The sequence below is a fragment of the Chrysemys picta genome, chromosome 3 (assembly GCF_011386835.1).
Source record: "Chrysemys picta bellii isolate R12L10 chromosome 3, ASM1138683v2, whole genome shotgun sequence".
Lineage (NCBI taxonomy): Eukaryota > Metazoa > Chordata > Testudines > Emydidae > Chrysemys > Chrysemys picta.
In genome coordinates this window covers 184191281-184217415 of record NC_088793.1, presented here as the reverse complement: position 1 = coordinate 184217415, position 26135 = coordinate 184191281, and the positions used below count along the sequence as shown (strand labels likewise).

At 45.8% G+C, this 26135-nt stretch overlaps 1 protein-coding gene across 10 annotated transcripts in view; it reads left to right on the top strand.

The window, feature by feature from the left end:
• Positions 1 to 26135, top strand: part of MTIF2 (mitochondrial translational initiation factor 2) — a 50045-nt gene that overhangs the window by 12948 nt on the left and 10962 nt on the right. For all 10 annotated transcript variants that reach the window (XM_065590789.1, XM_065590792.1, XM_065590791.1 and 7 more), the window contains 5 exons: positions 2663 to 2839; positions 11925 to 12064; positions 18113 to 18237; positions 19216 to 19420; positions 20658 to 20910. In XM_065590789.1, coding sequence (XP_065446861.1) covers positions 2663 to 2839; positions 11925 to 12064; positions 18113 to 18237; positions 19216 to 19420; positions 20658 to 20910 — 900 coding nt within the window. The remainder of the gene's footprint in view (positions 1 to 2662; positions 2840 to 11924; positions 12065 to 18112; positions 18238 to 19215; positions 19421 to 20657; positions 20911 to 26135) is intronic.

Genomic DNA, 26135 nt, shown 5'->3' with positions numbered 1-26135 from the left:
AGCTTTGCTTACAGTTTACTTGAACAGAATACAATTATATGCAAGGTTTTTTGCTATATAGCAGAAAAAAACATGAACATATTGCTTGGATGGAACTTAAAAGCATTATGCATACCATTTGCAATGTTGAAATAATACTGTCATAAACATACAGCTAAGGGTAGCATAAAATCCCTCTTTTACCTGTAAAGGGTTAAGAAGCTCAAATAACTTGGTTGGCACCTGACCAAAAGGACTAATAAGGGGAGAAGATACTTTCAAATCTGTGGGGGAAGGTTTTTGTTTGTTCTCTTTGTGTGTTCTCTCCGGGTCAGCGAGGAACCAGGGCAGGGAAAATACATCTCCTAAAGCCATACCTGAACTAAGCATCTAAGATTACAAATTGTAAGTAATAGGAAGGAAATATGTTAGATTATCTTTTGTTTTAGCTTGTGAATTTTCCCTAGGCTAAGAGGGAGGTTTATTCCTGTTTTTTTTTTTTTTTTTGTAACTTTAAAGTTTTGCCTAGAGGGGAATCCTCTGTGTTTTGAATCTCATTACACTGTAAAATTAACTTCCATTCTGATTTTACAGAGGTGCTTCTTTTACTTTTTTCTTTATAATAGGTTCTGGTCTGTGCTCACCATGGTTACCTATTTGGTTGGCATATTATTCTCAAGTCTCCCCAGGAAAGGGGTTGAAGGGGGTTGTCATAACTATAAAGGGAAGGGTAACAGCTGTCCTGTGTACAGTACTATAAAATCCCTCCTGGCCAGAGACTCCAAAATCCTTTTCCCTGTAAAGGGTTAAGAAGCTTAGGTAACCAGGCTGGCATCTGACCTAAAGGACCAATAAGGGGATAAGATACTTTCAAATCTTGGGGGGGGGGAGGAGGCTTTTGTTTGTGGTCTTTGTTTGTGAGTGCGTTCGCTCTCGGGACTGAGAGGGACCAGACACCAATCCAGGTTCTCCACATCTTTCTAAACAAGTCTCTCCTATTTCAAACTTGTAAGTAAAAAGCCAGGCAAGGCGTGTTAGTTTTCCTGTGTTTTCTCAACTTGTAAATGTACCTTTTACTAGAGTGTTTATCTTTGTTTGCTGTACTTTGAACCTAAGACTAGAGGGGAGTCCTCTGAGCTCTTTAAGTTTGATTACCCTGTAAGGTTAATTTCCATACTGATTTTACAGAGATGATTTTTACCTTTTTCTTTAATTAAAAGCCTTCTTTTTAAGAACCTGATTGATTTTTCCTTGTTTTAAGATCCAAGGGGTTTGGATCTTGATTCACCAGGAGTTGGTGGGAGGAAGGAGGGGAATGGTTAATCTCTCCTTGTTTTAGATCCAAGGGGGTTGGATCTGTATTCACCAGGAGTTGGTGAAAGGAAGGAGGGGGAAAGGTTAATTTCTCCTTGTTTTAGATCCGAGGGGGTTGGATCTGTATTCACCAGGGAATTGGTGAAAGGTTTCTCAAGGCTTCCCAGGGAGGGAATCCATTGGAAATGGTGGCAGCGGGACCAGAGCTAAGCTGGTAGTTAAGCTTAGAAGTTTTCATGCAGGCCCCTACATTTGTACCCTAAAGTTCAAAGTGGGGATACAGCCTTAACAGGGGTTGGGGGAATATTTTGGGGAAACAGGAACTCCAATTGATCCTTTTCCTGAATCTTTGTCTAACTCACTTGGTGTGGCAGCAGTACCATCCCAGGGCAAGGAATTTGTGCCTTGGGGAAGTTTTTAACCTAAGCTGGTGGAAAATAAGCTTAGGGGTTCTTTCATGCAGGTCCCCACATCTGTACCCCAGAGTTGAGAGTGGGGAGGGAACCCTGACAAATACTATAAGGACTTGATCACTTGGGGACATTAAAGATCCCATGGCACTTTTTGCAAGTGTAAGGATTAAAAAAAAAAAAACTGCATCCTGGCCCAATTCCAATTTTCATAATTGTAGTGTGCCTATCTGGCATTCCTCTTGTAGTTACAATTGCATATGTTGTTCTTCCTTCCTGTCCTAGAGAGAGGTAGCATGGTCTAGTGGAGAGTACGTTGGATTTGGATTCAGCATCCTTTTGTTTTGTTCACAGCTCTGCCACTGACCTTGCTGTGGGCAAGTCATTTCATATTTGTGCTTCAGTTTCCCTGCCTGTAAAATAACCCTTCTTTTATAAAACTGTTAGAAATACATAGATTAAAAGTGTTACATATAGTTTGATATATATATTAAACTGTTGGATAGTGTTGCTTTTTAAAACTGAAGACTTGCTGTGCTTCACCTCAAGACTCGTTCTGCATTTCAGTTGTGGGTGAGGTGATATACGTACATTAGGATGTTTCTGGATAAAAGGCACTATGACAGATTTTCAAAGGGGACTCAGGCAGTCAGGCACCCAACTCCCTTTTGATAGGCATCCAGTTCCGATTGCAGATCTGCCTTAAACCCCCTTGGAAGTCCCAGTCTTTATAAATGAAACTCGTCATTTATCCTTTAACCACTAAGCTTGTCTCCAGTGGTATGCTCATTAGTAGCATTGCTTTTTTCGCGTTTTTGATATCTGCTATGACAGAAACAGTGTGTTAACTTTCATAGATGATATACAAATTGTTCATGGAGGAAGGTGTATTAGTTCAAAGAAAACTATGGGAAAGATTATGCTTAAAATATATTGTGTTTTAAATTATGTTTTCACAGTACATTTGCCTTCTGGGGAAAAGATAACTTTTCTTGATACTCCAGGACATGCTGCCTTTTCAGCAATGAGGGCAAGGGGTACACAGGTCACTGATATTGTCATATTGGTTGTAGCAGCAGAAGATGGAGTAATGAAACAAACTATAGAATCCATTCAACATGCTAAAAATGCCAAAGGTACTGTATATTTGACCTTTTAACATTTCATTTTTTTAAATTTGTGGTGTGTTAATACCCAGCACTATATACCAAGACATGCTCTAGTAACAATTCAAAGAATAAACACTGGTACAAAACAAATAGCAGCCTGTCCTCTCCCACAAAAGATAATCCTCATACCAAATCCAAGTCCATTCAGGTTGAGGATATTTTTCTCCTTAAAGAATCCTATGGAATAACTGAGTCCATTTTGTAGCAAAATAAATGTGTCTAATAGATTCTGAGGCCCGAAGGGACCATTGTGATCATATAGTCTGACCTGTATAGCACAGCCCATAAAACTTCCCCAAAATAATTTCATAGAAAACATCTTGTTGAAAAACATCCAATCTTGATTTTAAAATTGTCAGTGATGGAGACTCCACCAAGATGGACGCTTGGTAAATTGTTCCAGTGGTTGGTTACTCTCAACTTCTGGCCATTGGATAAAGTTATACCTTTCTCTGGTAGACCTGAAGAGACCATTATTAAATACTTGTTCGCTATCTAGATTCTTACATACTGTAATCAAGTCACCCGTAACTTTCTCCTTGTTAAGCTAAATAGACTCAAAGAGCTCAATCTATCACTATAAGGCATGTTTTCTAATCTTTTAATCATTCCCATGGCTCTTCTCTGAAAACTCTCCAATTTATCAACATCCTTCTTGAATTGTGGGCACCAGAACTGGACACAGTATTACAGTAGCAGTTGTACCAGTGCCAAATACTGAGTTAAAATAAACCTCTCTACTCCTACTTTTGATTGCCCTGTTTATGCATCCCAGGATCACATTAGTTTTCTTGGCCACAGCATCTCATTGGGAGCTCTTGTTCAACTGATTATCAACCACAACCCCCAAATCGTTTTCAAAATCACTGCTTCCCAAAATAGAGCCCCCGATCCTGTAAGTATGGCCTAAGATATACACATTTACATCTGACTGTATTTAAAATGCATATTCTTTGGTTGAGCCCAGTTTACCAACCGATCCAGATCTTTCTGAATCAGTGGTCTGTCCTCTTCGTTGTTTACCACTTCCCCAACTTTTGTGTCATTTGTAAACTTTATCAGTGATGATTTCATGTTTCCTTCCAGGTTATTGATAGAAATATTAAGTGGCCAAGAACCAACTCATAGACTCATAGACTTTAAGGTCAGAAGGGACCATTATGATCATCTGGTCTGACCCCCTGCATGCTGCAGGCCATAAAACCGTCCCTACCCCTTCCCTGGACTCTGCTGTTGAAGTCTCCAATCCTGTTTTTAGTGACTGCAATCGGCAGAGACCCTCCTGCTAGAGATCCCTGCCCCATGCTGCGGAGGAAGGCGAAAAACCTCCAGAGGCTCAGCCAATCTGCCCTGGAGGAAAATTCCTTCCCGACCCCAAATGTGGCGATCAGTAAGACCCCGAGCATATAGGCAAGAGTCTTCAGCCCGACCCCGTTAGCCATTATACTATTTACCCACCATTGCTTGGCTTTCCTTGACTACTATGTTTTACCATTAAACCATTCCCTCCATAAACTTATCTAACTTTATCTTAAAACCAGACAGGTCCGTCGCCCCCACCGTTTCCCTCGGTAGGCCGTTCCAATATTTCACCCCTCTGACGGTCAGAAACCTTCGTCTAATTTCAAGTCTGAACTTCCCCACGGCCAGTTTGTATCCATTCGTTCTGGTATCCACGTTAGTACTAAGCTGGAATAATTCTTCTCCCTCCCTTGTATTAATCCCTCTAATATATTTAAAGATAGCAATCATATCCCCTCTCAGCCTTCGCTTTGTCAGACTAAACAACCCAAGCTCCTCTAGTCTCCTTTCGTACGACAGCTTTTCCATTCCTCTGATCATCCTAGTGGCCCTTCTCTGCACCCGTTCCAGTTTGAGTTCATCTTTTTTAAACATGGGAGACCAGAACTGCACACAGTACTCCAAATGAGGTCTCACCAGCGCCTTGTACAACGGAAGCAGGACCTCCTTATCCCTACTAGATATACCTCGCCTAATGCATCCCAAGACAGCATTGGCTTTTTTCACCGCCACGTCACATTGTCGACTCATAGTCATCCTGCGGTCTACAAGAACCCCTAGGTCCTTCTCCTCTTCCGTTACTTCTAACCAATGCGTCCCCATCTTGTAACTAAAATTGTTATTAGTCAGCCCCAAATGCATCACCTTACACTTTTCACTATTAAATTTCATCTTATTTCTGATACTCCAATTCACAAGCTCATTCAAGTCTCCCTGCAGGATATCCCTGTCCTCCTCCAAATTTACAACGCCTCCCACCTTCGTATCATCCGCAAATTTTATCAGCCCACTCCTGCAATCGGTTCCGAGGTCAGTTATAAATAGATTAAATAAAATGGGTCCCAAAACCGAACCTTGAGGCACTCCACTAGTAACCTCCCTCCAACCCGACAGTTCACCCTTTAATACAACCCGCTGCATTCTCCCCAGTAACCAATTCCTTATCCACTTCTGGATTTTCATATCGATCCCCATGTTTTTCAGTTTAACCAATAATTCCTCGTGGGGTACAGTATCAAACGCTTTACTGAAATCCAGGTATATTAGGTCCACCGCATTTCCCTTATCTAATAAATCCGTTACTTTCTCAAAGAAGGAGATCAGATTCGTTTGGCACGATCTGCCCTTCGTAAAACCATGTTGTAATTTATCGCAATTGCCACTACCCTCCAGGTCCTCAACTAGTTTCTCTTTCAGAATTTTCTCTAACACCTTGCACACTACAGATATTAGACTAACAGGCCTGTAGTTACCCGGATCACTTTTTTTCCCTTTCTTGAAAATAGGAACCACATTAGCTATTCTCCAGTCTAACGGGACCACCCCCGAGTTTACAGATTCATTAAATATTATCGCTAACGGGCCTGCTATTTCCCGCGCCAATTCCTTCAATATTCTCGGATGTAGATCGTCCGGTCCTCCCGACTTAGCCCCATTAAGGCGTTCAAGGTTTGTTTCCACCTCGGATACGGTAATCCCCCATCCTGAATGCCCCTGTATAGTGGTGCTAGTATCCCTAATACCTTCATTGGCCTCATTAAACACCGATGCAAAATATTCATTAAGATATTGCGCCATGCCTAGATTGTCTTTAATCTCTTCTCTGGCAATAGACTTCAGCGGTCCCACTTCTTCTTTCTTTGCTTTCTTCCTATTTATGTGGCTGTAAAACCTCTTACTATTGCTTTTAATTCCCCTCGCTAGGTCCAACTCTACACGGCCTTTGGCCTTTCTCACTGTATCTCTACATTCTCTGACTTCACTTAGGTACATTTCCTTACTGATCCCTCCCCTCTTCCACTCTTTATACGCTTTCTGTTTTTTCTTAATCGCCCCTTTGAGTTGGTCGCTCATCCAGCTCGGTCTAAATCTCTTGCTTAGTAATCTTTTTCCCTTTTTTGGAATACAGGCCTCCGACAGCTCATGCATCTTTAACTTAAAGTAATCCCAGGCTTCTTCTGCTTTTAAATCCATTAATACGTTTGCCCAGTCCACTTCCCTTACCAGTCCCCTTAGTTTGTTAAAATTGGCCTTTTTAAAATTATAAACCCTAGTCTTTGATTTAATTCTGTTACTCCTTCCATGTATTTTAAACCGAATTAGCTCATGATCACTGGAGCCCAAATTGTCCCCTACTACCACTTCCTCAACAAGGTCCTCATTACTTGCCAGAATCAAATCTAAAATGGCCTCCCCCCTCGTCGGTTCAGTTACCACTTGATGGAGGAATTGATCAGCAAGCACTTCTAGGAACATCTGAGCCCTGTTATTGCTACTAGCGTTTGTTCCCCAATCTATATCCGGGAAGTTAAAGTCCCCCATAATTACACAGTTTCTGTTAGTAATTACTTTTCTAAACACATTAAATAGTTCCTTATCCATATCCTGGGTCGATCCCGGCGGTCTATAGCACACTCCAAGCAGTATCCCCGGAGAGGCTCTAGTAGTCCTATTACCCAGTGTGAGTATTGCCCAGACAGACTCTGTGTTATCTAATCCATCCACTATTATTTCTTTACAGTTTATTTCACTATTGACATACAAGGCCACCCCCCCACCTTTACCTTTGTTCCGGTCTTTCCTAAACAGCGCATACCCCTCCATATCTGTGTTCCAGTCTTGACTGCCATTCCACCACGTTTCCGTTATTCCTACGATATCCGGTTTCAGTTCCTGGACCAAGAGCTCCAATTCCTCCATTTTATTACCTAGGCTTCTGGCATTGGTGTATAAACACCCTAATGTATGTCGTTTAGCCCGTCTCCCATTAGCAGCACTATATGTTGCGGGCCTCCTTGTGTCCGTCCCCCCTGTCCTTCCTATGTCCAATCTCATCTCCCCGGCTATGTCTCCTCTCCTTTTACTCACCTTTTCCATACTGGAATCTGGCGTGGAGATTAACTGTGCATCTCCCAACCGTCTCCCCAAACTTCCTAGTTTAAAGCTCTCTTGATTAGATGAGCCAGCCTCCCTCCCAGAAGTCTATTTCCTTCCCTACTCAGGTGAAGCCCATCCCGCGAGAACAGGTGTCTGTCCCCGAAAGCCTCCCAGTGGCCATACATCCCAAAGCCCTCCTTATAGCACCACTCCCTTAGCCAACTATTTATTCTCACAATCCTATCAGCCCTTTGCTGCCCTTCCCTCGGAATGGGCAGAATCCCACTAAAGATAATCTGAGCCTCTATCTCCTTGAGCGTCTTCCCCAGCCTGGCATAATCTCCCTTGATCCTCTCTAACGAGAACCTAGCCGTGTCATTTGTTCCCACATGAAGGATTATCAAGGGGTTCTTACCTGCTCCTTTTAGGATCCTTTTCAACCGCAGGTCCACATCGCGTATCTTTGCGCCCGGGAGACAGCACACCCTTCTGTTCTCCGGGTCCGCCCTGGTCACAGGCCTGTCCAATCTCCTCAGTAAAGAGTCACCAATCACATACACCTGCTGTTGCCTGGCAACAGTGCGATCTAGTAATCTAGTCTCCGATCCCTCTAGTCCTGACCTGTGCCTGTTCCTATCTTCCCTTATGCTCCCCCTTATGCCTTCCTGAATCCTCCCGGGGCCCAGAATTGGTGCTGTCTCCATCAACTCCTCCCCTCTCTCTCCTGGACTAGCTGCTCTTCTCTTCTTCCTCACCCTCCCACCTTCAGTCGCCACCCGCTGCCCCTCCACCTCGCTATCCAAACACTCGAACCTATTCCTGAGTTCTATTTCCCCCCTCACTGGCCCTTCTTTTCCTTGGCCTACTTCTCACAGTCACATGCTTCCACCTCCCATGTTCTCCCCCTTCCATTCCCCTCTCACCGTCCTCTGCCTCTACCTCCGCCACGGGGCATTCTCCTTCAGCCCCCCCTTGCCTTTCCTGCATCAGCTGCTCAAACCCCCGCCTAAACTCCACCAGGGTATCTACCTGCATCTGCAGCCCCTTAATCTTTTCCTCCAGTAACATTATCAGGCGACACTTCATACACACATACCTTAGTTCCAGGTCTCCTGCTAGGACTATATACATACCACAGCTCGCACATGTCGCCATCCGCATTCTGTCTGCTGCTGCTGCTTGGCTCATGGCTGCTGCAGTCCCTGCCCACAGCACCTGGGGGAATGGAGTACAGAACACACCGCGCCCTCCTGCCTCCCCGCTTACCTCCCCCTGCAAACTCCCTCTCAAACTCCCCTGTTAGCCGCCCTGTTTGTTTGCTGCCACTGCTCGCAGCTGTACCGCTGCCTGGCTGGGCGGCCGCTTTTATGGGCCCCTTGATCAGCCAAGCCCCGCCCCCTACTCAGGGCTCGGCGTCCTTCCCAGCACCCAGCCCCTGCCGGCCCCTACAAACCAACACACGAGAACACACAAGACCAACGAGGACAGATGCAAATACAGGTACCTTCTCCTCCAATGAGAACTCCCTCTCAAACTCCCCGGTTAGCCGCCCTGTTTGTTTGCTGCCGCTGCTCGCAGCTGTACCGCTGCCTGGCTGGGCGGCCGCTTTTATGGGCCCCTTGATCAGCCAAGCCCCGCCCCCTACTCAGGGCTCGGCGTCCTACCCAGCCCCTGCCGGCCCCTGCAAACCAACACACGAGAACACACAAGACCAACGAGGACAGATGCAAATACAGGTACCTTCTCCTCCAATGAGAACTCCCTCTCAAACTCCCCTGTTAGCCGCCCTGTTTGTTTGCTGCCGCTGCTCGCAGCTGTACCGCTGCCTGGCTGGGCGGCCGCTTTTATGGGCCCCTTGATCAGCCAAGCCCCGCCCCCTACTCAGGGCTCGGCGTCCTTCCCAGCACCCAGCCCCTGCCGGCCCCTACAAACCAACACACGAGAACACACAAGACCAACGAGGACAGATGCAAAACTAAGACTCCTAAAGGACCCTACTGAGAATTGTACCTGTTCACTGCTTTCCAGATCATGTGTAGGCTTGGAGGAATGTACTACCTACGCCTGATCCCACTGATTGCTTTTAACCCCAATCTACAGAGTAGAGGGATTTTAATAGCATATCTTTCTAGAATCATAAGGCTAGTTCCCTCTACTCATTTTACAGAGAAATCAGAATAATTGAGGTCTAGCAGTTTCATAATTCCATTTTGAAAATGTCTTTGCAATTTCAGAAGTCTTTGGCAGCTTGATATTCAATGGTCTAAGTTTGTTTCCAAATAACTTTCAACTTTTCAGGGTCTTATAATCCTTAGTTTTCTCACATAGAACAGTAACATGGCCAGCACTGGAATTTTTCAGTATTTTCAGTATCTTTTTTTGTCTTGTTTTGTCTTTCTATAGGCTTAATCTTAAAAATTTTATTGTAGCCTAGATAGTAACACATTAATTATAAATATATTAGCGGGTAATTCTTTAAAAAGCTTTCTATAGGATTACTAACTCAAGGCAACTGATTTTTCTTGACATGTGAGGAAGATTTTTTTTTCTTTATCATTATCACCATAGTTAAGGTGGAACTAGTCAACTTTTATGCATAGGAAGGTAAATGTCTATGATGATTTTGCAAAGTATTTTAAAAATAGATCTAAGTTGTTTTGTGGATTAGATCTCTGCCAGCGAATGACAGTAAAGTCTTTGATATTAAAATATGGGTTCCTTGCTAAAGAGACATTTTTGAAATATGCTGCTGGTTCTTTTGCTATCTCAGGGTTTTCTTCTTGAGCATCTTGTATAGTTTTAGCTCTTCTACCACCAAAAGAAAAGTGGATCAAAGCAATGCTATGAAAAGATATTTACCATCTTGAGCCACTCACATGATTTTAGCAGCCTTAGCGAGGTTGCATTGTGATTAACTCTTTTACATCAAATTGACCCGGGCTTAAATTCCAGATTTTTCACAGTGTATGTGTTAGGCAGGAGTTTGCAGAATCACTTTGAGTGGCGAGGAGATGAAAAGTTCTAGAGTAGTTTTGGCAAATGCACCACCACAAAACTGTTCTGACTTTTGATGAAATTGAGAGCAATATGATGATGCACAAAGAAGAGAAAAAGGTGCTTTTTTCCTCTACAGTTCTCAGAGGGTGGACCCCCAGCTCCCGAAGAGTCTCTGTTATAATAAATTTATTTGACTGAGGGCGTGGGAGGGCTAGGTGGCAACCCCTTTGACACCCATTAATGCTGCATTTAGCTTGGCTATATGGATCACTGCAGAGGGGGGCATGAAGAGTTTCCCTTCCTGCTGCTTCTGCACCCACCAGGCGTGAGAATCCTTCTAGATTTCCAGTTCACATCCTAAAACATATGTTTTAAAGCCCAGAATGGGACATCTAAAAACTTTATTTGTGGGGGACAGAGAGAAGCTAACTTTGCACTTGGAGAATTCTACCATAGTTACACCTGCATAACTACACCTCTAGCTTTTGTAAACAGAATTTATTCCTTACTTCTTTAATTTTGCTAGTGAATACAAATGAACAGTAGTGTTGATTCTCTTTGTTGACTGATGCATATAGTGCGGTTCCTTCATATAGATATTGGTAACAGGCATCTTAGAAATAGCTAGGATAGATAGTACTGAATATTATAGGTTCATAGATTATAAGTAGGGCCCTACCAAATTCAAGGCCATGAAAAACATGTCACAGACTATGAAATCTGGTCTCTCCCTCCCCCCCACCCTGAAATCTGGTTTTTTGTGTGCTTTTACCCTATAATATGCAGATTTCATGGAGGAGACCAGCATTTCTCAAATTGGGGGTCCTCACCCAAAAGGGAGTTGTAGTTTCCAGCTGCCCAGCTCTGAAGGCAAAGCCACCACCACCAGCAGTGCAGAAGTAGACAGCAGTGCAGAAGTAGACATCTGTATTTCTAGGCTGCTGCCTGCAAAGCTGGGCCCTCAGTCAGCACCCGCCTCTCTCTGGCCGCCCAGCTCTGAAGGCAGCAGCGCAGAAGTAAGGGTGGCAATGCTGCAACCTGCCCCCTCCCTAAAATAACCAGGTGGCCCCCCCCTCCCCCTGCAACTCTGTTGAGTCAGGACCCCCAAATTGAGAAACATTAGTCTCCCCTGTGAAATCTGTATATTGTAGGGTAAAAGCAGACAAAAGACCAGATGTCACGGTCTGTGACGCATTTTTCATTGGTGTGTATTTGGTAGGACCCTAATTGTAATAATCTACTCTGACCTCCTGCATAACACACATTAGTAACATTCTATTGGGTAAGATACTTTAGCACTACTATCCATTATTTACAAAATGTCACTCTGGAGCTAGTTTTCATGGCTTTATGGCATTGTTACTAGAACCAGTTTTAATAAAAACAATAAAAAATACTTCTTGTGTTTTCCCATAATTTTGCAACCCAAAACAGCAGTGATACCATTTTATTAATGTCATTTTCAATGTTTGGACAGTTTATGAGCATAGTTTTAAGCCTAGTGCAAACAAATGTGCTTGAATGTGTAAACAGGAGTCACTTGTGTTTCATATAGCAAACAGTAATAACTGAAGAAAAGGCACATTACCTTAATTTAGAGCTTAGGTAAATGTTGTGATTCTGGTGTAAGAGAGATATATACTTATTTCTTTCTCAGTTCCTATCATCCTTGCCATAAACAAATGTGACAAACCTGAAGCTGATCCTGAAAGAGTGAAGAAAGAATTGCTGGCTCATGATGTGGTTTGTGAAGAGTATGGGGGTGATGTTCAGGCTGTACATATGTCTGCACTTAAGGTAAAATTTTGGTGGATGAATGGTCATGTTCGGGGAATTCTGCCAGGTGGAATAAGACCATGCTTTGATTTGACACTTGGAAAATACAAGTTTTGAGTTGGGGCCTACTCCTTGAGTATGCTGAGTGCCCTGAGCTCCCAATGGAGTCAGTTGTAACCAAGAGCTCTGTTTCTTGCAGGTTCAGGCCTTTAGTGAGCAAGAGACCAGCAGTAGAATTACAGACTTCCAGTTACCCACTAACAAAAATCAGAGGCATTTGTTCCAGACTTCTGTCACTTACTCATATTAGCACTTTAAGTAAAAGGCATACAGAGGAGTTAGTGCTGAAGTTAGGCAGAAAGGAATATTTCAAAACCAAGTATAAACCTTCATAATACAAGTTTGGACATTGGGGAACAGTTGGCAGGAGAGAGCAAGTCTCATAAATCTGTTTCCTCTAGACAACTGATAGTTAATTACTATAATCTGAAATCCTAGTTCTTCTTCGAGTGATTGCTCCTGTGTATTCCACAATAGGTGGGCGTGCTCGCCACGTGCACCGGTGCCAGAAGTTTTTCCTTTAGCAGTACCCGTAGTGGGGAGCACCACTGCGACCCCTAGAGTGGTGCCGCTGTAGCGCACTATAAGGGGAGCTGCACTCTCCCCCCACCCTCAGTTCCTTCTTGCCGCCAGTGAAGATAGTCGGAACTTGTGCTCCAGCTTCGCTGCAGCCTTCTCTTCTCTAGCGGTACCGTTCATCAGATCGTTTTCTCAGCATTGGCTTGGACCCGGGGCATGCCCCGCGCTCCAGGCTTCAAGTCGTGCGACTCGTGTCGCCGCTCTATGCCCAGGAGCGACCCCCACGCTAAGTGTCTTCGCTGCCTGTCTAAGACTCATGTTAGCGACCATTGTAAAATCTGTAGGTCGTTCAAACTAAGGACTAAAAAGGAGAGGGACTTCAGACTCGGAGCTCTCCTGATGGAGTTGGCGTTGGCTCCGACCCCGGTGCGCAGATCGGACTCGGATGCCGGCCGCCGCGTCGCCAGTACGCAGCGAGGCCCCTTCGACCAGCAGGCGCCGCTCTCCTGCCAAAAAGCAGGGGAAGAGCTCGGCCTCGCAACGATGCCGCGACAAGGATAAGGGGGAGGCTGGTCCTGCGCAGGGCAGCCCTCGGTTCCCCCTGGGCTTAAGACCTCCAACTCGAGTGGAGCGGAGCAGCCCGGTGCAGTCGACCCAGACATCCCAGGTACGGATGCTGTCGACGCCGGAGGCAGTGCAGGTGGCAAAGGACATTATGTCTTTGCCCATGCCAAGCTCGCAGCTAGTACGACCCCCAGGTCTCGGGATAAGCCCCCCTTAGGGGACCGTCCGGCTTCTTCGGTGAGCAGTGGCTCTTGCTCCAAAGATCACTCTCCGCACCGCTTGATGCACAGCGGCCGCTCGTCAAGCGACACCCGGCCGCCATCGACGCCTCCCAGACCCTCTGTCCCGCTGCCGAGACAGGAACCGTGGGCCCCTCCTGCCCCACCCGCCAATTAGCGCAGGCACCAGGAGAGGCACCGGGATCGCTCCCTGGCCCGACGTGAGTACCGGAGCAGATCTCGACGCGACAGGTGGCGTCGTTCGCGTTTCAGCTCCCGCTCGACCAGATGCCGCAGCAGAGGCTCCCCGCATGGTACCTCGGTGTCGACGTACCTCGGCGTCGAGGCACCGCGCTTCGTAGCGTCGTCACGGCTACCGAAGCAGCTCGTCCAGAGGGTACCGTTACTCGTCTTCGAGGTCCAGATCACGAGGGAGATGCCACCACAGGCACCGCTCCCGCGGCACCGAGCGCTCTTCAACCACCTTGGCCTCGGTCCCCTTCCCATCCTTGGGCCATGTGGCCCCGCCGGGACTCGTTGTACCTCCCGGTACCCAGCAAGCCCAAGGCTACGGAACCCTGTGGCAGGGACAGTGGTGCCAGTGGGTGCTGTGGCAGCAGGTACCGAACCAGCCCGGGGCCCGTTGGGTCGCCAGAATGTCCCAAGCCCCATCGGCCTCGACGGGCCAAGACTCGGCAGACCCGTGTCAGGACTCCGACCTGGGTCTCGACGCCCTGCACCCGTCCACACAATGAACCTATTTAGTTCGACATAGAAGTCTCTTTAATTCGATTTCTGTACTCCTCCCCGACGAGGGGAGTAGCGCTAAATTCGACATGGCCATGTCGAATTAAGGTAGGTGTGGATGGAATTCGACGCTAATAGCTATCCCACAGTGCACCACTCTGTTGATGCTCTGGACAGCAGTCCGAGCTCGGATGCTCTGACCAGCCACACAGGAAAAGCCCCGGGAAAATTTGAATTCCTTTTCCTGTCTGGCCAGTTTGAATCTCATTTCCTGTTTGGACATCATGGTGAGCTCAGTAGCACAGGCAACGATGCAGAGCTCTCCAGCAGAGGTGACCATGCAATCGCTGAATAGAAAGAGTCTTGGATCTGATCGCTGTGTGGGGCGATGAGTCCGTACTTTCGGAGCTGCGATCGAAAAAACGGAATGTGAAGATCTAAGAGAAGATCTCCAAAGCCATGACGGAGAGAGGATACAGCCGGGATGCAATGCAGTGCCGCGTGAAAATCAAGGAGCTGAGACAAGGGTACCAGAAGACCAAAGAGTCAAACGGACGCTCCGGATCCCAGCCCCAGACATGCTGTTTCTACGAGGCACTGCATTCCATTCTAGGAGCGGCCGCCACCACTACCCCACCACTGACCGTGGACTCTGAGGATGGGATATTGTCGACGGCCGCTTCCACGGAGATGTTAGCGGACGGGGAAGATGAGGAAGGAGATGAGGAGGATGAGACAGTCGACAGCGCTTACAACGCTGATTTCCCTGACAGCCAGGATCTCTTCATCACCCTCACGGAGATCCCCTACCAACCCTCCCCAGGCGTTAACCTGGACCCTGAATCAGGGGAAGGATCAGTCGGTAAGTGTTTTAAACATGTAAACATTTATTTTGAACAGAACAGGAATATTAACAATGGGTTTTTCATGATTAGTTTGCCCTAGGCGCTCTACTTTTTAGTCCTTGCCAGTGCAGCTACTGGAAAATAAGGTCTATATGTCCGGGGATAGAGATGAAATTCTCATGGGACATCTCCACGAAGCTCTCCTGGAGGTAATTGGAAAGCCTTTGCATGAGGTTCCTGGGGAGAGCGGCCTTATTGCGTCCTCCGTGGTAGGAAATTTTTCCGCGCCAGGCTATCATCAAGTACTCTGGGATCATTGCCTCGCAGAGCATGGCCGCATACGGCCCTTGTTTTTTTCTGGCATTCACGCAGCATGCGGTCTTTCTCTGTGTCAGAAATCCTCATCAGAGTGATGTCGCTCATGGTGACCTGCTTTGAATTAGGGGAATGTTAGTATTGGGAAAAGGAGGGGTGGCAGGCTCTGTTGAAACAACCAGTCCACCACTGCGGACCGCTCTAGGAGCAGGAGTCTGTCATTCCTCGAGTTTAGAAGCGTTCTTTCCATCACTACGCCCGCTCCCCACCACAGTCTGCGTCCCAGTTTCAACACTTTACCGCAAAATCCGTAATAAAGAAAACGGTGTTAATTAACAAAGTTCCATTTATTTTATTTTTAAACGTGTGTTGGAAGGAGGGCAACGGGGGGAACGGGGTATGTAACTGCAGAGGATAGTCAACATTAAGTGGGTAAAGAAACGGGGGCAGGTTCAGCTTCTCTTTAAACAAACTTAATAGTCACAGGTTACCCTGCTCACTGAGGAACCTAGCTTTCAAAGCCTCCCAGATGCACAGCGCGTCCCGCTGGGCTCTTCTAATTGCACGGCTGTCTGGCTGGGCGTAATCAGCAGCCAGGCTATTTGCCTCAACCTCCCACCCCACCATAAAGGTCTCCCCCTTGCTCTCACAGAGATTGTGGAGCACACAGCAAGCTGCAATAACAATGGGGATATTGGTTTTGCTGAGATCAGAGCGAGTCAGTAAGCTTCTCCATCTCACCTTGAGACGTCCAAAAGCACACTCCACCACCATTCTGCACTTGCTCAGACGGTAGTTGAAGAGTTCTTTTTCAGTGTCCAGGGCGCTTTTATAGGGCTTCATGAGCCAGGGCATTAGCAGGTAGGCAGGGTCCCCGAGGATCACTATAGGCATCTCCACACTCCCAACAGTTATTTTGTGGTCCGGGAAGTAAATACCTTCCTGCAGCCGTCTAAACAGACCAGAGTTCCTGAAAACACGAGCGTCATGAACCTTGCCCGGCCATCCGACGTTGATGTTTGTAAAACGTCCCCTATGGTCCACCAGTGCTTGCAGCACCATTGAAAAGTAGCCCTTTCGGTTAATGTATTGGCTGGCCTGGTGCTCCGGTCCCAGGATAGGGATGTGAGTTCCATCTATAGCCCCACCGCAGTTTGGGAATCCCATCGCGGCAAAGCCATCTATGATGACCTGCACGTTTCCCAGGGTCACTACCTTTGACAGCAGTAGCTCAATGATTGCGTTGGCTACTTGCATCACAGCAACCCCCACGGTAGATTTGCCCACGCCAAAGTGGTTCGCGACTGACCGGTAGCTGTCTGGCGTTGCAAGCTTCCAGAGGGCTATGGCCACTCGCTTCTGGACAGTCAGGGCTGCTCGCATCCGGGTGTCCTTGTGCTTCAGGGCAGGGGACAGCAACTCACAAAGTTCTAGGAAAGTTCCCTTACGCATCCGAAAGTTTCGCAGCCACTGTGATTCATCCCAGACCTGCAGCACTATGCGGTCCCACCAGTCTGTGCTTGTTTCCCGGGCCCAGAATCGCCGTTCCACAACATCAACATGACCCATTGCCACCATGATGTTCACGGCACGGGGTCCTGTGCTTTGTGAGAGGTCTGTGCCCCTCTCAGACTTAATGTCCTCACCGCGCTGCCGTAGCCTCCTCGCCCGATTTCTCAGCATCTGACTCTGAAAAAGGTGGATGATAAGGTGCGAGGTGTTGACAATGGCCATAACTGCAGCGATGGTCGCAGCGGGCTCCATGCTCGCAGTGCTGTGGCGTCCGCACTGTCACTCACCAGAAAAGTGCGCGAAGTGATTGTCCGCCGGCGCTTTCAGGGAGGGAGGGCGGGAGTGACAGTTGAATTACGACAGTTACCCAAAACCACCCTCGACACATTTTTTGCCCCAGCAGGCATTGGGGGCTCGACCCAGAATTCCAATGGGCAGCGGGGATTGCGGGAACTGTGGGATAGCTGCCCACAGTGCACCGCTTCCAATGTCGACGCTTGCCCCGTTAGTGTGGACTCACAAAGTCGAATTACTGTCCTTAGTGTGGATAAACACGTTCGACTTTGTAATATCGAATTTGTGGAACCGATTTAAGTAAAATCAAACTACTCTCGTAGTGTAGACATACCCTTAGGCCATGACCATGTATTACTTCAATGACCCTCTGCACAGGTGCAGAGGCCTGGTCTATTGGATCGCATTGTGGAATTGGAAACTATGGATCATGTGTATTGGACAGATGTTGGTACTGAAAATTCATCTTCTGATCCTATTGTAATTATCTGCCTCCTTAATTCTTAACTGTGGAAAAATTGGAAAGAGTCCAACGGAGGGCAACAAAAATGATTAGGGGTCTGGAGCACATGACTTATGAGGAGAGGCTGAGGGAACTGGGATTGTTTAGTCTCCAGAAGAGAAAAATGAGGCGGGATTTGATAGCAGCCTTCAACTACCTGAAGGGGGGTTCCAAAGAGGATGGAGCTCGGCTGTTCTCAGTGGTGGCAGATGACAGAACAAGGAGCAATTGTCTCAAGTTGCAGTCGGGGAGGTCCAGGTTGGATATTAGGAAAAACTATTTCACTAGGAGGGTGGTGAAACACTGGAATGTGTTACCTAGGGAGGTGGTAGAGTCTCCTTCCTTGGAGGTTTTTAAGGCCCGGCTTGACAAAGCCCTGGCTGGGATGATTTAGTTGGGAATTGGTCCTGCTTTGAGCAGGGGGTTGGACTAGATGACCTCCTGAGGTCCCTTCCAACCCTGATATTCTATGATTCTATGTTGTTTGGTACAGGGTGAGAACCTGATGGCTTTAGCAGAGGCAACTGTTGCTCTAGCAGAGGTGTTGGAACTGAAGGCAGACTCCACAGGCCTAGTAGAGGGAACCATAATAGAATCTCGCACAGATCAAGGAAGAGGGTAGGTCAGCTAATCATCTGTCTTCCTTTCAACTTTAATTAATGTTTCTGTAAAGTTTATTCCAGTTGACTTGGTTAAAGAGTCACTGTCTAGGTGGTTTCCAAAATGTAGGTTTTAATTGGGGGAGGGGAGGAAGGGGAGAATAAATTATAAAACTCTAATATTTTTAAATGAAAAAAAGATTATTGTTTGGGTTTAACAGTTTCTCAGCAATGTTTGCAATCCAAATGTTGCAGTATTTATTGCCTTACTGCATGGGAACCAGAAAATGAATAGTTAGAAACTGACTGGGCTGTTTTATTTTTCAGTGGAACAAAGTGTTGTATAAGCAGACAGCATAAATGGTAAAACATAAACTAAACTTATTTAAATAAAATATTGAAACACAGATTTTTTTAAAAAATCCATGAATATCAATCTGACAATTTTTTAACCTATGTAGTTTACTTGCTATAAAATAGAAAACTTTTTATGAACCGTCCACTAAAAAGTGTCTCTTTGTACTTTAAAATGGTGATATTTAGAGGGTACCTGCAAAAGAAAGAAATCAATTTTTTTTTATATATTTTTTTTAAAATATAAAGGGAGCCTGGAAGGTTTCTTTTCAACAAATTCTGTTTGATGTTTATTACCTTAGAAATATAAGCAATGTGTCTGTTACTTCCTGGATTTTTTGGAGGACTGTTTGGTATCACGTATTTTGTGAGTTTTCTCAGTGCCTAAAGGAAGAGGAGATTGCTGAATTTTTAACATCTTTATACATCTAAAGATACTAAAAAGGATACAGCCCATTTTTTTCCTTTGCAAGTCTCCTTTAAAACTTCCTCTGCATGGTGGTGAAATGTTTAACAGATGTGTTCTGAGATCATAGCACATACTGTTCTATATTTGCTTTTTTCATCTTTACTTAAAGGCATGTAACTGTAAATATGATAGCAAACTTAATTTTGTCTGTCTTTCCCTTTCTCCTCCTCCTAGTCCAGTAACCACGGCCATAATCCAGAGAGGAACTCTGAGAAAAGGATGTATTCTGGTTGCAGGTAAAAGCTGGGCAAAAGTGCGCCTGATGTTTGATGAGAATGGCAAAACAGTAGATGAAGCAACTCCCAGCATGCCGGTAGAAATTGTGGGCTGGAAGGAAGTCCCTTCAGCAGGAGCTGAAATCCTTGAAGTAGAATCTGAGGTATAGCAAGAATAACTTAATGCATAGCTAATACACTTGTATTGCGGTATGTAACATAGATAGAATTAAGTACAAAAATGGTAACGTTCATTGAAAATGAGCCATAGTAACTAAGGCTTGAAGACAAAACCTGGGTACTAAATGTGGCCTGGAATAGGTTTTCCACAAAAGGATTGAAGAACCCAATGAAACACATAACCCTTATTCCCTCCCCTCCTCCAGCACTTCCACATTGATCTGCTCCACATTTAGCCAAAGAAAGTGATCTCTCAGTGAGATGGAAGTGTAACCTGTGGTCTCCTGTTTCCCTATGCCTCTGCTCGACTGTAGCTGGTGTCTGGGTGGCTTCTCTTTCAGTATTGCCTTGGCTGAGTGTCCAGGAATAATTACTAATTTCTTCCCAAATACCTCTCCAAGGACTTAGGTTGTCTCCTCTTCAGTAGCATATAATAATAATAACTTTAAAACATGATACAAAATAAACCAAAACTTAATGGGCTCATTATTCTTAATCTTAGAATTAATGAGACTCAAAATAAAACAAAGAAATTGGTGTGCATAACTTGTTTTAACTTAAACTCTGCCAAAACTAATGCAGATAGGTACTGTTTGTGTCATTAGAGGGAACAAGCAGTATCATTTAAGACTCCAGCCTCTCCAAAGCTTCCTGTGTTTTCCCCCTGACCCTTTCGTAAGACCAGATGTCAGAAGCCCACCCCTGATATCAGGTTTCTCACGTCAGCGTTCTCCTTGTGTCCTTGGAGTCCCTCAGATATACCTTTCCAGTGACTTTGATATCAAATAATCTGCAGAGAGGCTACAACAATCTTTTATGAATTGGCCATTGTATGTTTCCTAAATCCATTTAGGATTCTGTTTGTTGCTTTGGATAAATGGTTCTGGTGTCAGTTTTTTGGTGCCATGAAGTGAGGTGAGAGATTCCTAGGAGCAAAATAATGCAGTTTATTCCCCAGTAGTTTATGGAATGGTTATCATGCCCTTGTATGTTGGCTTGAGAACTTGTCTATGTTGGGCACCTCTCCTGTTGTCTTCTGTGAAATGAGATGGTTTGTTTAGCTAGACTGTAAAATAATACTTAAAATTAAAAGCAAAACAAAGTTAAAATCAAGAAAGTGCTTGAATGGTGTTCATCAGATAATCATCTAGAAAAGTGTTTTAAGACCAAGCTGCCCAGTACTATATATTGATAAGTAACAGTGCTGTCTCTTCTGCCAAGCAAAGGGCACATGAAGTTGTTGACTGGAGAAACTATGCTGAACAACAGGAGAAAATCAAACAGGATATGGAAGTTATTGAAACAAAGCAAAAGGAACACAAAGATGCATACAAGAAAGAACGAGAGCGCCTATCCAATCTGACCTGGAGACAGAGAAAAGCAGCATTGTATAAAACCAACAAACATCTAATAGCTATGAGCTCTAAAGAGAGAGCGGAGAGTGACAGAAAAGTGCTACCTGTAATTGTTAAAGGTGCTGTCATGTTCAGTTGACTTTGCAGTTGTTTTAGTGCATATTTCCCAAGTCTAAATTTAAACCTATTGTAATTGTAGGTTTTTCTTTGAGTGAGTATCCACACAGATTCCACTCCTGGTGCGTGAGATCTGATTCTTGTGAATAACACTGTTGGGGTTTCACCTGTGCCCATTTTTCTTCTTGTAGCTGAGGGTATAAAGGATGGGGTGGCCACAATGCACATTTTGTTCCTTACTGCCTGTGGCTGTGAGATGGCACCCTATAGTGTTCACATCCCTTGCCCTGAGCAAGTTAGCTGACATAGTTCTATTAGTTTATTTTTTGCTTAGATAAGTTTTCTTTGCCCGTTGACTTTTAAAAAACAAAAACCCCTTAGATTTAGAGTAGTGATAGGTTTTCTCTTCCTTTGTACAAGAGTCTTACTCCCTGTACACACCCCTCTCCCTTGTATAATGGCCACTTCCACCCCCCAAATAAGAACTTAAAATGACTGACTGCAGGTCACTAGGTTTTAAGGTCTGTCCCTCCTGTGACACAGGGATGCCATCACAGATGCTTCTGATGCTCCTGTGCCCGGGAGAGGACCTTGCTCCAGAGTGCTGCTCGATTGCCAAGTCCTTCTCCAAAAGGACTCAAATAATGAGGGAGGCAAAACAGAAACACGTCCTCTAGGAAAGGTCCATGCAAGCCTTATCAGATTTTGACACACTTTTTAAGACACTCCAGATACAGGGCCTATCCCGGGGTAGGCAACCTATGGCATGCATGCCGAAGGCGGCATGCGAGCTGATTTTCAGTGGCACTCACACTGCCTGGGTCCAGTCCACCAGTCCAGGGGGCTCTGCATTTTAATTTAATTTTAAATGAAGCTTCTTAATCATTTTAAAAACCTTATTTACTTTACATACAACAATAGTTTAGTTATATAATATAGACTTATAGAAAGAGACTTTCTAAAAACGTTAAAATGTATTACTGGCACGCAAAACCTTAAATTAGAGTGAATAAATGAAGACTTGGCACACCACTTCTGAAAGGTTGTCGACCCCTGGCCTATCCCATGCTTTGAGTGCCCCAATGAGCTGAGATGCCACCCCAAGCTCCAGGGCAACTTGTCACTCGTAAGCCCTACTTGCCAACCATATTGGCAATATTTTCGGAAAAGGCTTTTAAGGAGTTCTCCCAGATACTTATTCCCCTTTCCAAACAAGATGGAAAGTCTCCTGTAAGGCTCACTAGTATAAAAGCCTAAAGGTGGAGTCCCGTTTCAGTGCACCTACACCGAAACCCAAGCCAACACCAACAGTCTATTCTATTTCTATGTAGGTTCTTACACCGCACTCATCACCATAGTATCTGAGTGCCTTCAGTAGTGCATTAAGCAGTGTGACTAAAGTCTGTCCGCTGTTGTCTGTTAGAGCAGTGTTTTTCAAACTGTGGGTCGCGACCCAGTACTGGGTCGTGGCATTTAAGGCACTGGGTCGCCTTGCTCTGGTCAGCACCACCAACCGGGACTTTAAGAGTCCTGTCAGTAGTGCTGCCCAGCTAAGGCAGGCTAGTGGCTACCTTCCAGCACCCCAAACCCCTCATCTCCAGCCCCACGCCAGAGCCTGCACCCCCAGCCCAGAGCCCTGACACCCTCCTGCATCCCAACCCTCTGCCCCAGCCCTGAGCCTCCCCCCAACCCGGAGCCCCTCCCACATCCTGAACCCCTCATTCCCAGCTCGGTTGGGTCGTGGGCATCAACAGTTTTCTTCAAATGGGTCACCAGAAAAAAAGTTTGAAAACTACTATGTTAGAGATCCTCTTCCCAGGGGGAGGTGTATGTCTTGTACTGGTAGACATTTTTTTTTTCTTTAAAAAAAAAAAAATAGATGTTGCTATGTATTTGTATTTAATGCAGGTTAAAGAAATGCACCTTTCACTTGGAGCAAAAAGTGGTGAGGTTTGTGATGGTCCTTAATTTTGGGGGGAGTTCATTCCAGTCTGGGACTGACCTCAGAAAAAGTTCTGTCTCCTGCACAGATGAGTTTTACCCTTATTGTAGAGAGTTCTATTGTGCCAGAGAAGCAAAGTTGTCAACCATACACTTTATGCTGGAGGTTTAGGCCATGTTTTTGATATCCTGGGCCCAGGCCATGCAGCACCTTGAAGATAAGGACCAAAACCTTGAACTTGATGCTGTGTTCTATGGGAAGGCAGTGTAGAGAGCGGAGGACAGATCTGATGTGCTCTCAGTGGCCTGTGTTGCTGAGGAGACAGGAACTGCAATTAGAACAGAATCCTGCAGCATAAGTGCTGAAGGCTTCAGGTATCTTAGAATCATAGAATAGAATCATAGAATATTAGGGTTGGAAGAGACCTCAGGAGGTCATCTAGTCCAATCCCCTGCTCAAAGCAAGACCAACACCAACTAAATCATCCCAGCTTGGGCTTTGTCAAGCCGGGCCTTAAAAACCGCTAAGGATGGAGATTCCACCACCTCCCTAGGTAACCCATTCCAGTGCTTCACCACCCTCCTAGTGAAATAGTGTTTCCTAATACAGTAACTCCTCGCTGAACGTTGTAGTTATGTTCCCGAAAAATGCAACTTTAAGCGAAACGATGTTAAGCAAATCCAATTTCCCCATAAGAATTAATGTAAATGTTGGGGGGTTAGGTTCCAGGGAACTTTCTTTGGCCAGACAAAAGACCTTTGTATGTATGTATGTATGTATGTATGTATGTATGTGCGTGTGTGTGTATTTTATTTATATATATATATACACACACACACAGTATAAGTTTTAAACAAACAATACTGTACACAGCAATGATGATTTTGAAGCTTGGTTGAGGTGGTGAAGTCAGAGGGTGGGATATTTCCCAGGGAATGCCTTACGGCTAAATGATGAGCTAGCATTCGGCTGAGCCCTCAAGGGTTAACACGTTGTTGTTAATGTAGCCTCACACTCTACAAGGCAGCACGAATGGAGGGAGGGGAGACAGCATGGCAGAGAGAGACAGAGAGACACACCTTGTATGTGAGAGAGAGATGCATATTGCTCCTTTATGTATGCTGACCCCACTCGAAGTATGTTGCCTTTTTAAGTAGATCAGCAAGTTAAGATAGCAACTGCTGCTAGCAAGCGCCCTCCGTCCTGAGCCCTGTTGTGTCTCTCTCCGCCCCCCTTCTCTGTGGAGATAAGGTACAGGAGCTGGGGGAGGGGGACACCCTGACAGTACCCCTCTCCCCCGCCCTCTGCACAGCAAGCAGGAGGTTCCCAGGAGCAGCTCCAAGGCAGAGGGCAGAGCTGCACACGGCAGTGGGGGAAGGACAGCTGCACTGCCCAGCAATTGCTGGGCGGCTGCCACACGGGGAACTTAGGAGAGCAGGGAGCTGATAGGGGGGCTGCCGGTCCACCCTGGTTCTAAGCCCCCACCACCTAGCTCCAACGGGCTGCTCTTTCTGCAAGCAGTGGACAAAGCAGGCAGCTGCCAAACAACATTATAAGGGAGCATTGCACAACTTTGAACAAGCATGTTCTCTAATTGATCAGCAACTAAACAACCCTAAGTGGGACGACTTTAAGTGAGGAGTTACTGTATCCAACCTAGATCTCCCCCACTGCAACTTGAGACCGTTGCTTCTTGTTTTGTCATCTGCCATCCCTGAGAAGAGCCTAGCTCCATCCTCTTTTGAACCCCCCTTCAGGTAGTTGAAGGTTGCTATCAAATCCCCCCTCACTCTTCTCTTCTGCAGACTAAATAATCCCAGTTCCCTCAGCCTCTCCTCGTAAATCATGTGTCCCAGCCCCCTAACCATTTTCGTTGCTCTCCGCTGGACTCTCTCCATTTCGTCCACATCCCTTCTGTAGTGGGGGGACCAAAACTGGACGCAATACTCCAGGTATGGTCTCACCATTGCCAAATAGAGGGGAATAATCACTTCCCTTGATCTGCTGGCAATGCTCCTACTAATACAGCCCAATATGCCATTGGCTTTCTTGGCAACAAGGGCACACTGCTGACTCATATCCAGCTTCTCGTCCACTGTAACCCCTAGGTCCTTTTCTGCAGAACTGCTACTTAGCCCGTTGTTCCCCAGTCTGTAGCGGTGCATGAGTTTCTTCCATCCTAAGTGCAGGACTCTGCACTTGTCCTTGTTGAACCTCATCAGATTTCTTTTGACCCAATCCTCTAATTTGTCTAGGTCACTCTGGGCCCTATCCCTACCCTCCAGTGTATCTACCTCTCCCCCCATCTTAGTGTCATCTGTGAACTTGCTGAGGGTGCAATTCATCCCATCATCTGGATTATGAATAAAGATGTTGAACAAAACCGGCCCCAGGACCGACCCCGGTGCACTCCGTTGCCAACTAGATGTGGAGCCGTTGATCACTACCTGTTGAGCCCGATGATCTAGCCAGCTTTCTATCCACCTTATAGTCCATTCATCCAGCCCATAGTTCTTTAACTTGCTGGCAAGAGTACTGTGGTAGACCATATCAAAAGCTTTGCTAAAGTCAAAGAATAACATGTCCACTACTTTCACCTCATCCACAGAGCCAGTTATCTCATCATAGAAGGCAACAACTGTACTGCCTCTGCTACCTACAGCAAGGCACCAACCACAGCACTGAAGCCCATGGCACAGAGTACTTTGGTATGGTCCGTTTTGGCACAGGGTATGCCCATATTGAGACCTATCCCTGTGGTATGTACTACCCACCTCCTTGGTACTGACTGAGGTATTGACTATAGTAGATGTAGGACTCTGTATCAGCTCTGATGCATGGCACGGAGACACCTTTCAGTGGGGCAGATGTTAGACTCTCCTTACAGAGAGGCTATGGGATGTCATTGCTAAATCAACCTCATTGGTGATCCCAAGACAAGGCACAGCTGACAGAACTTCCCCTCTGCTGGAAAAGATAAATTTCTTTTCCTCTCAGAGCTCACCCAAAGTTTCTCTCTAAGGGAGTTTCCAACTTTCACATCAATCAGTTGATTCATCTCCCTGTGTTCTTCCCTTGTCTATTCCAGGTGAAATAAACCTCCATATATTTGAAGTCATCAGAGCATTGCTCTTTTATTTGGATAGGACCAATCCATTCCTGTGCACACCTGTTCTGGACTCTTTTTGGCATTCACTGAAAGGATTATATCATTGAGTGGGTCTTGACTATTTCAGGACTTGTTATGATTTGGCTAAGAAAGATCCCCCTGGACGTATTAACACT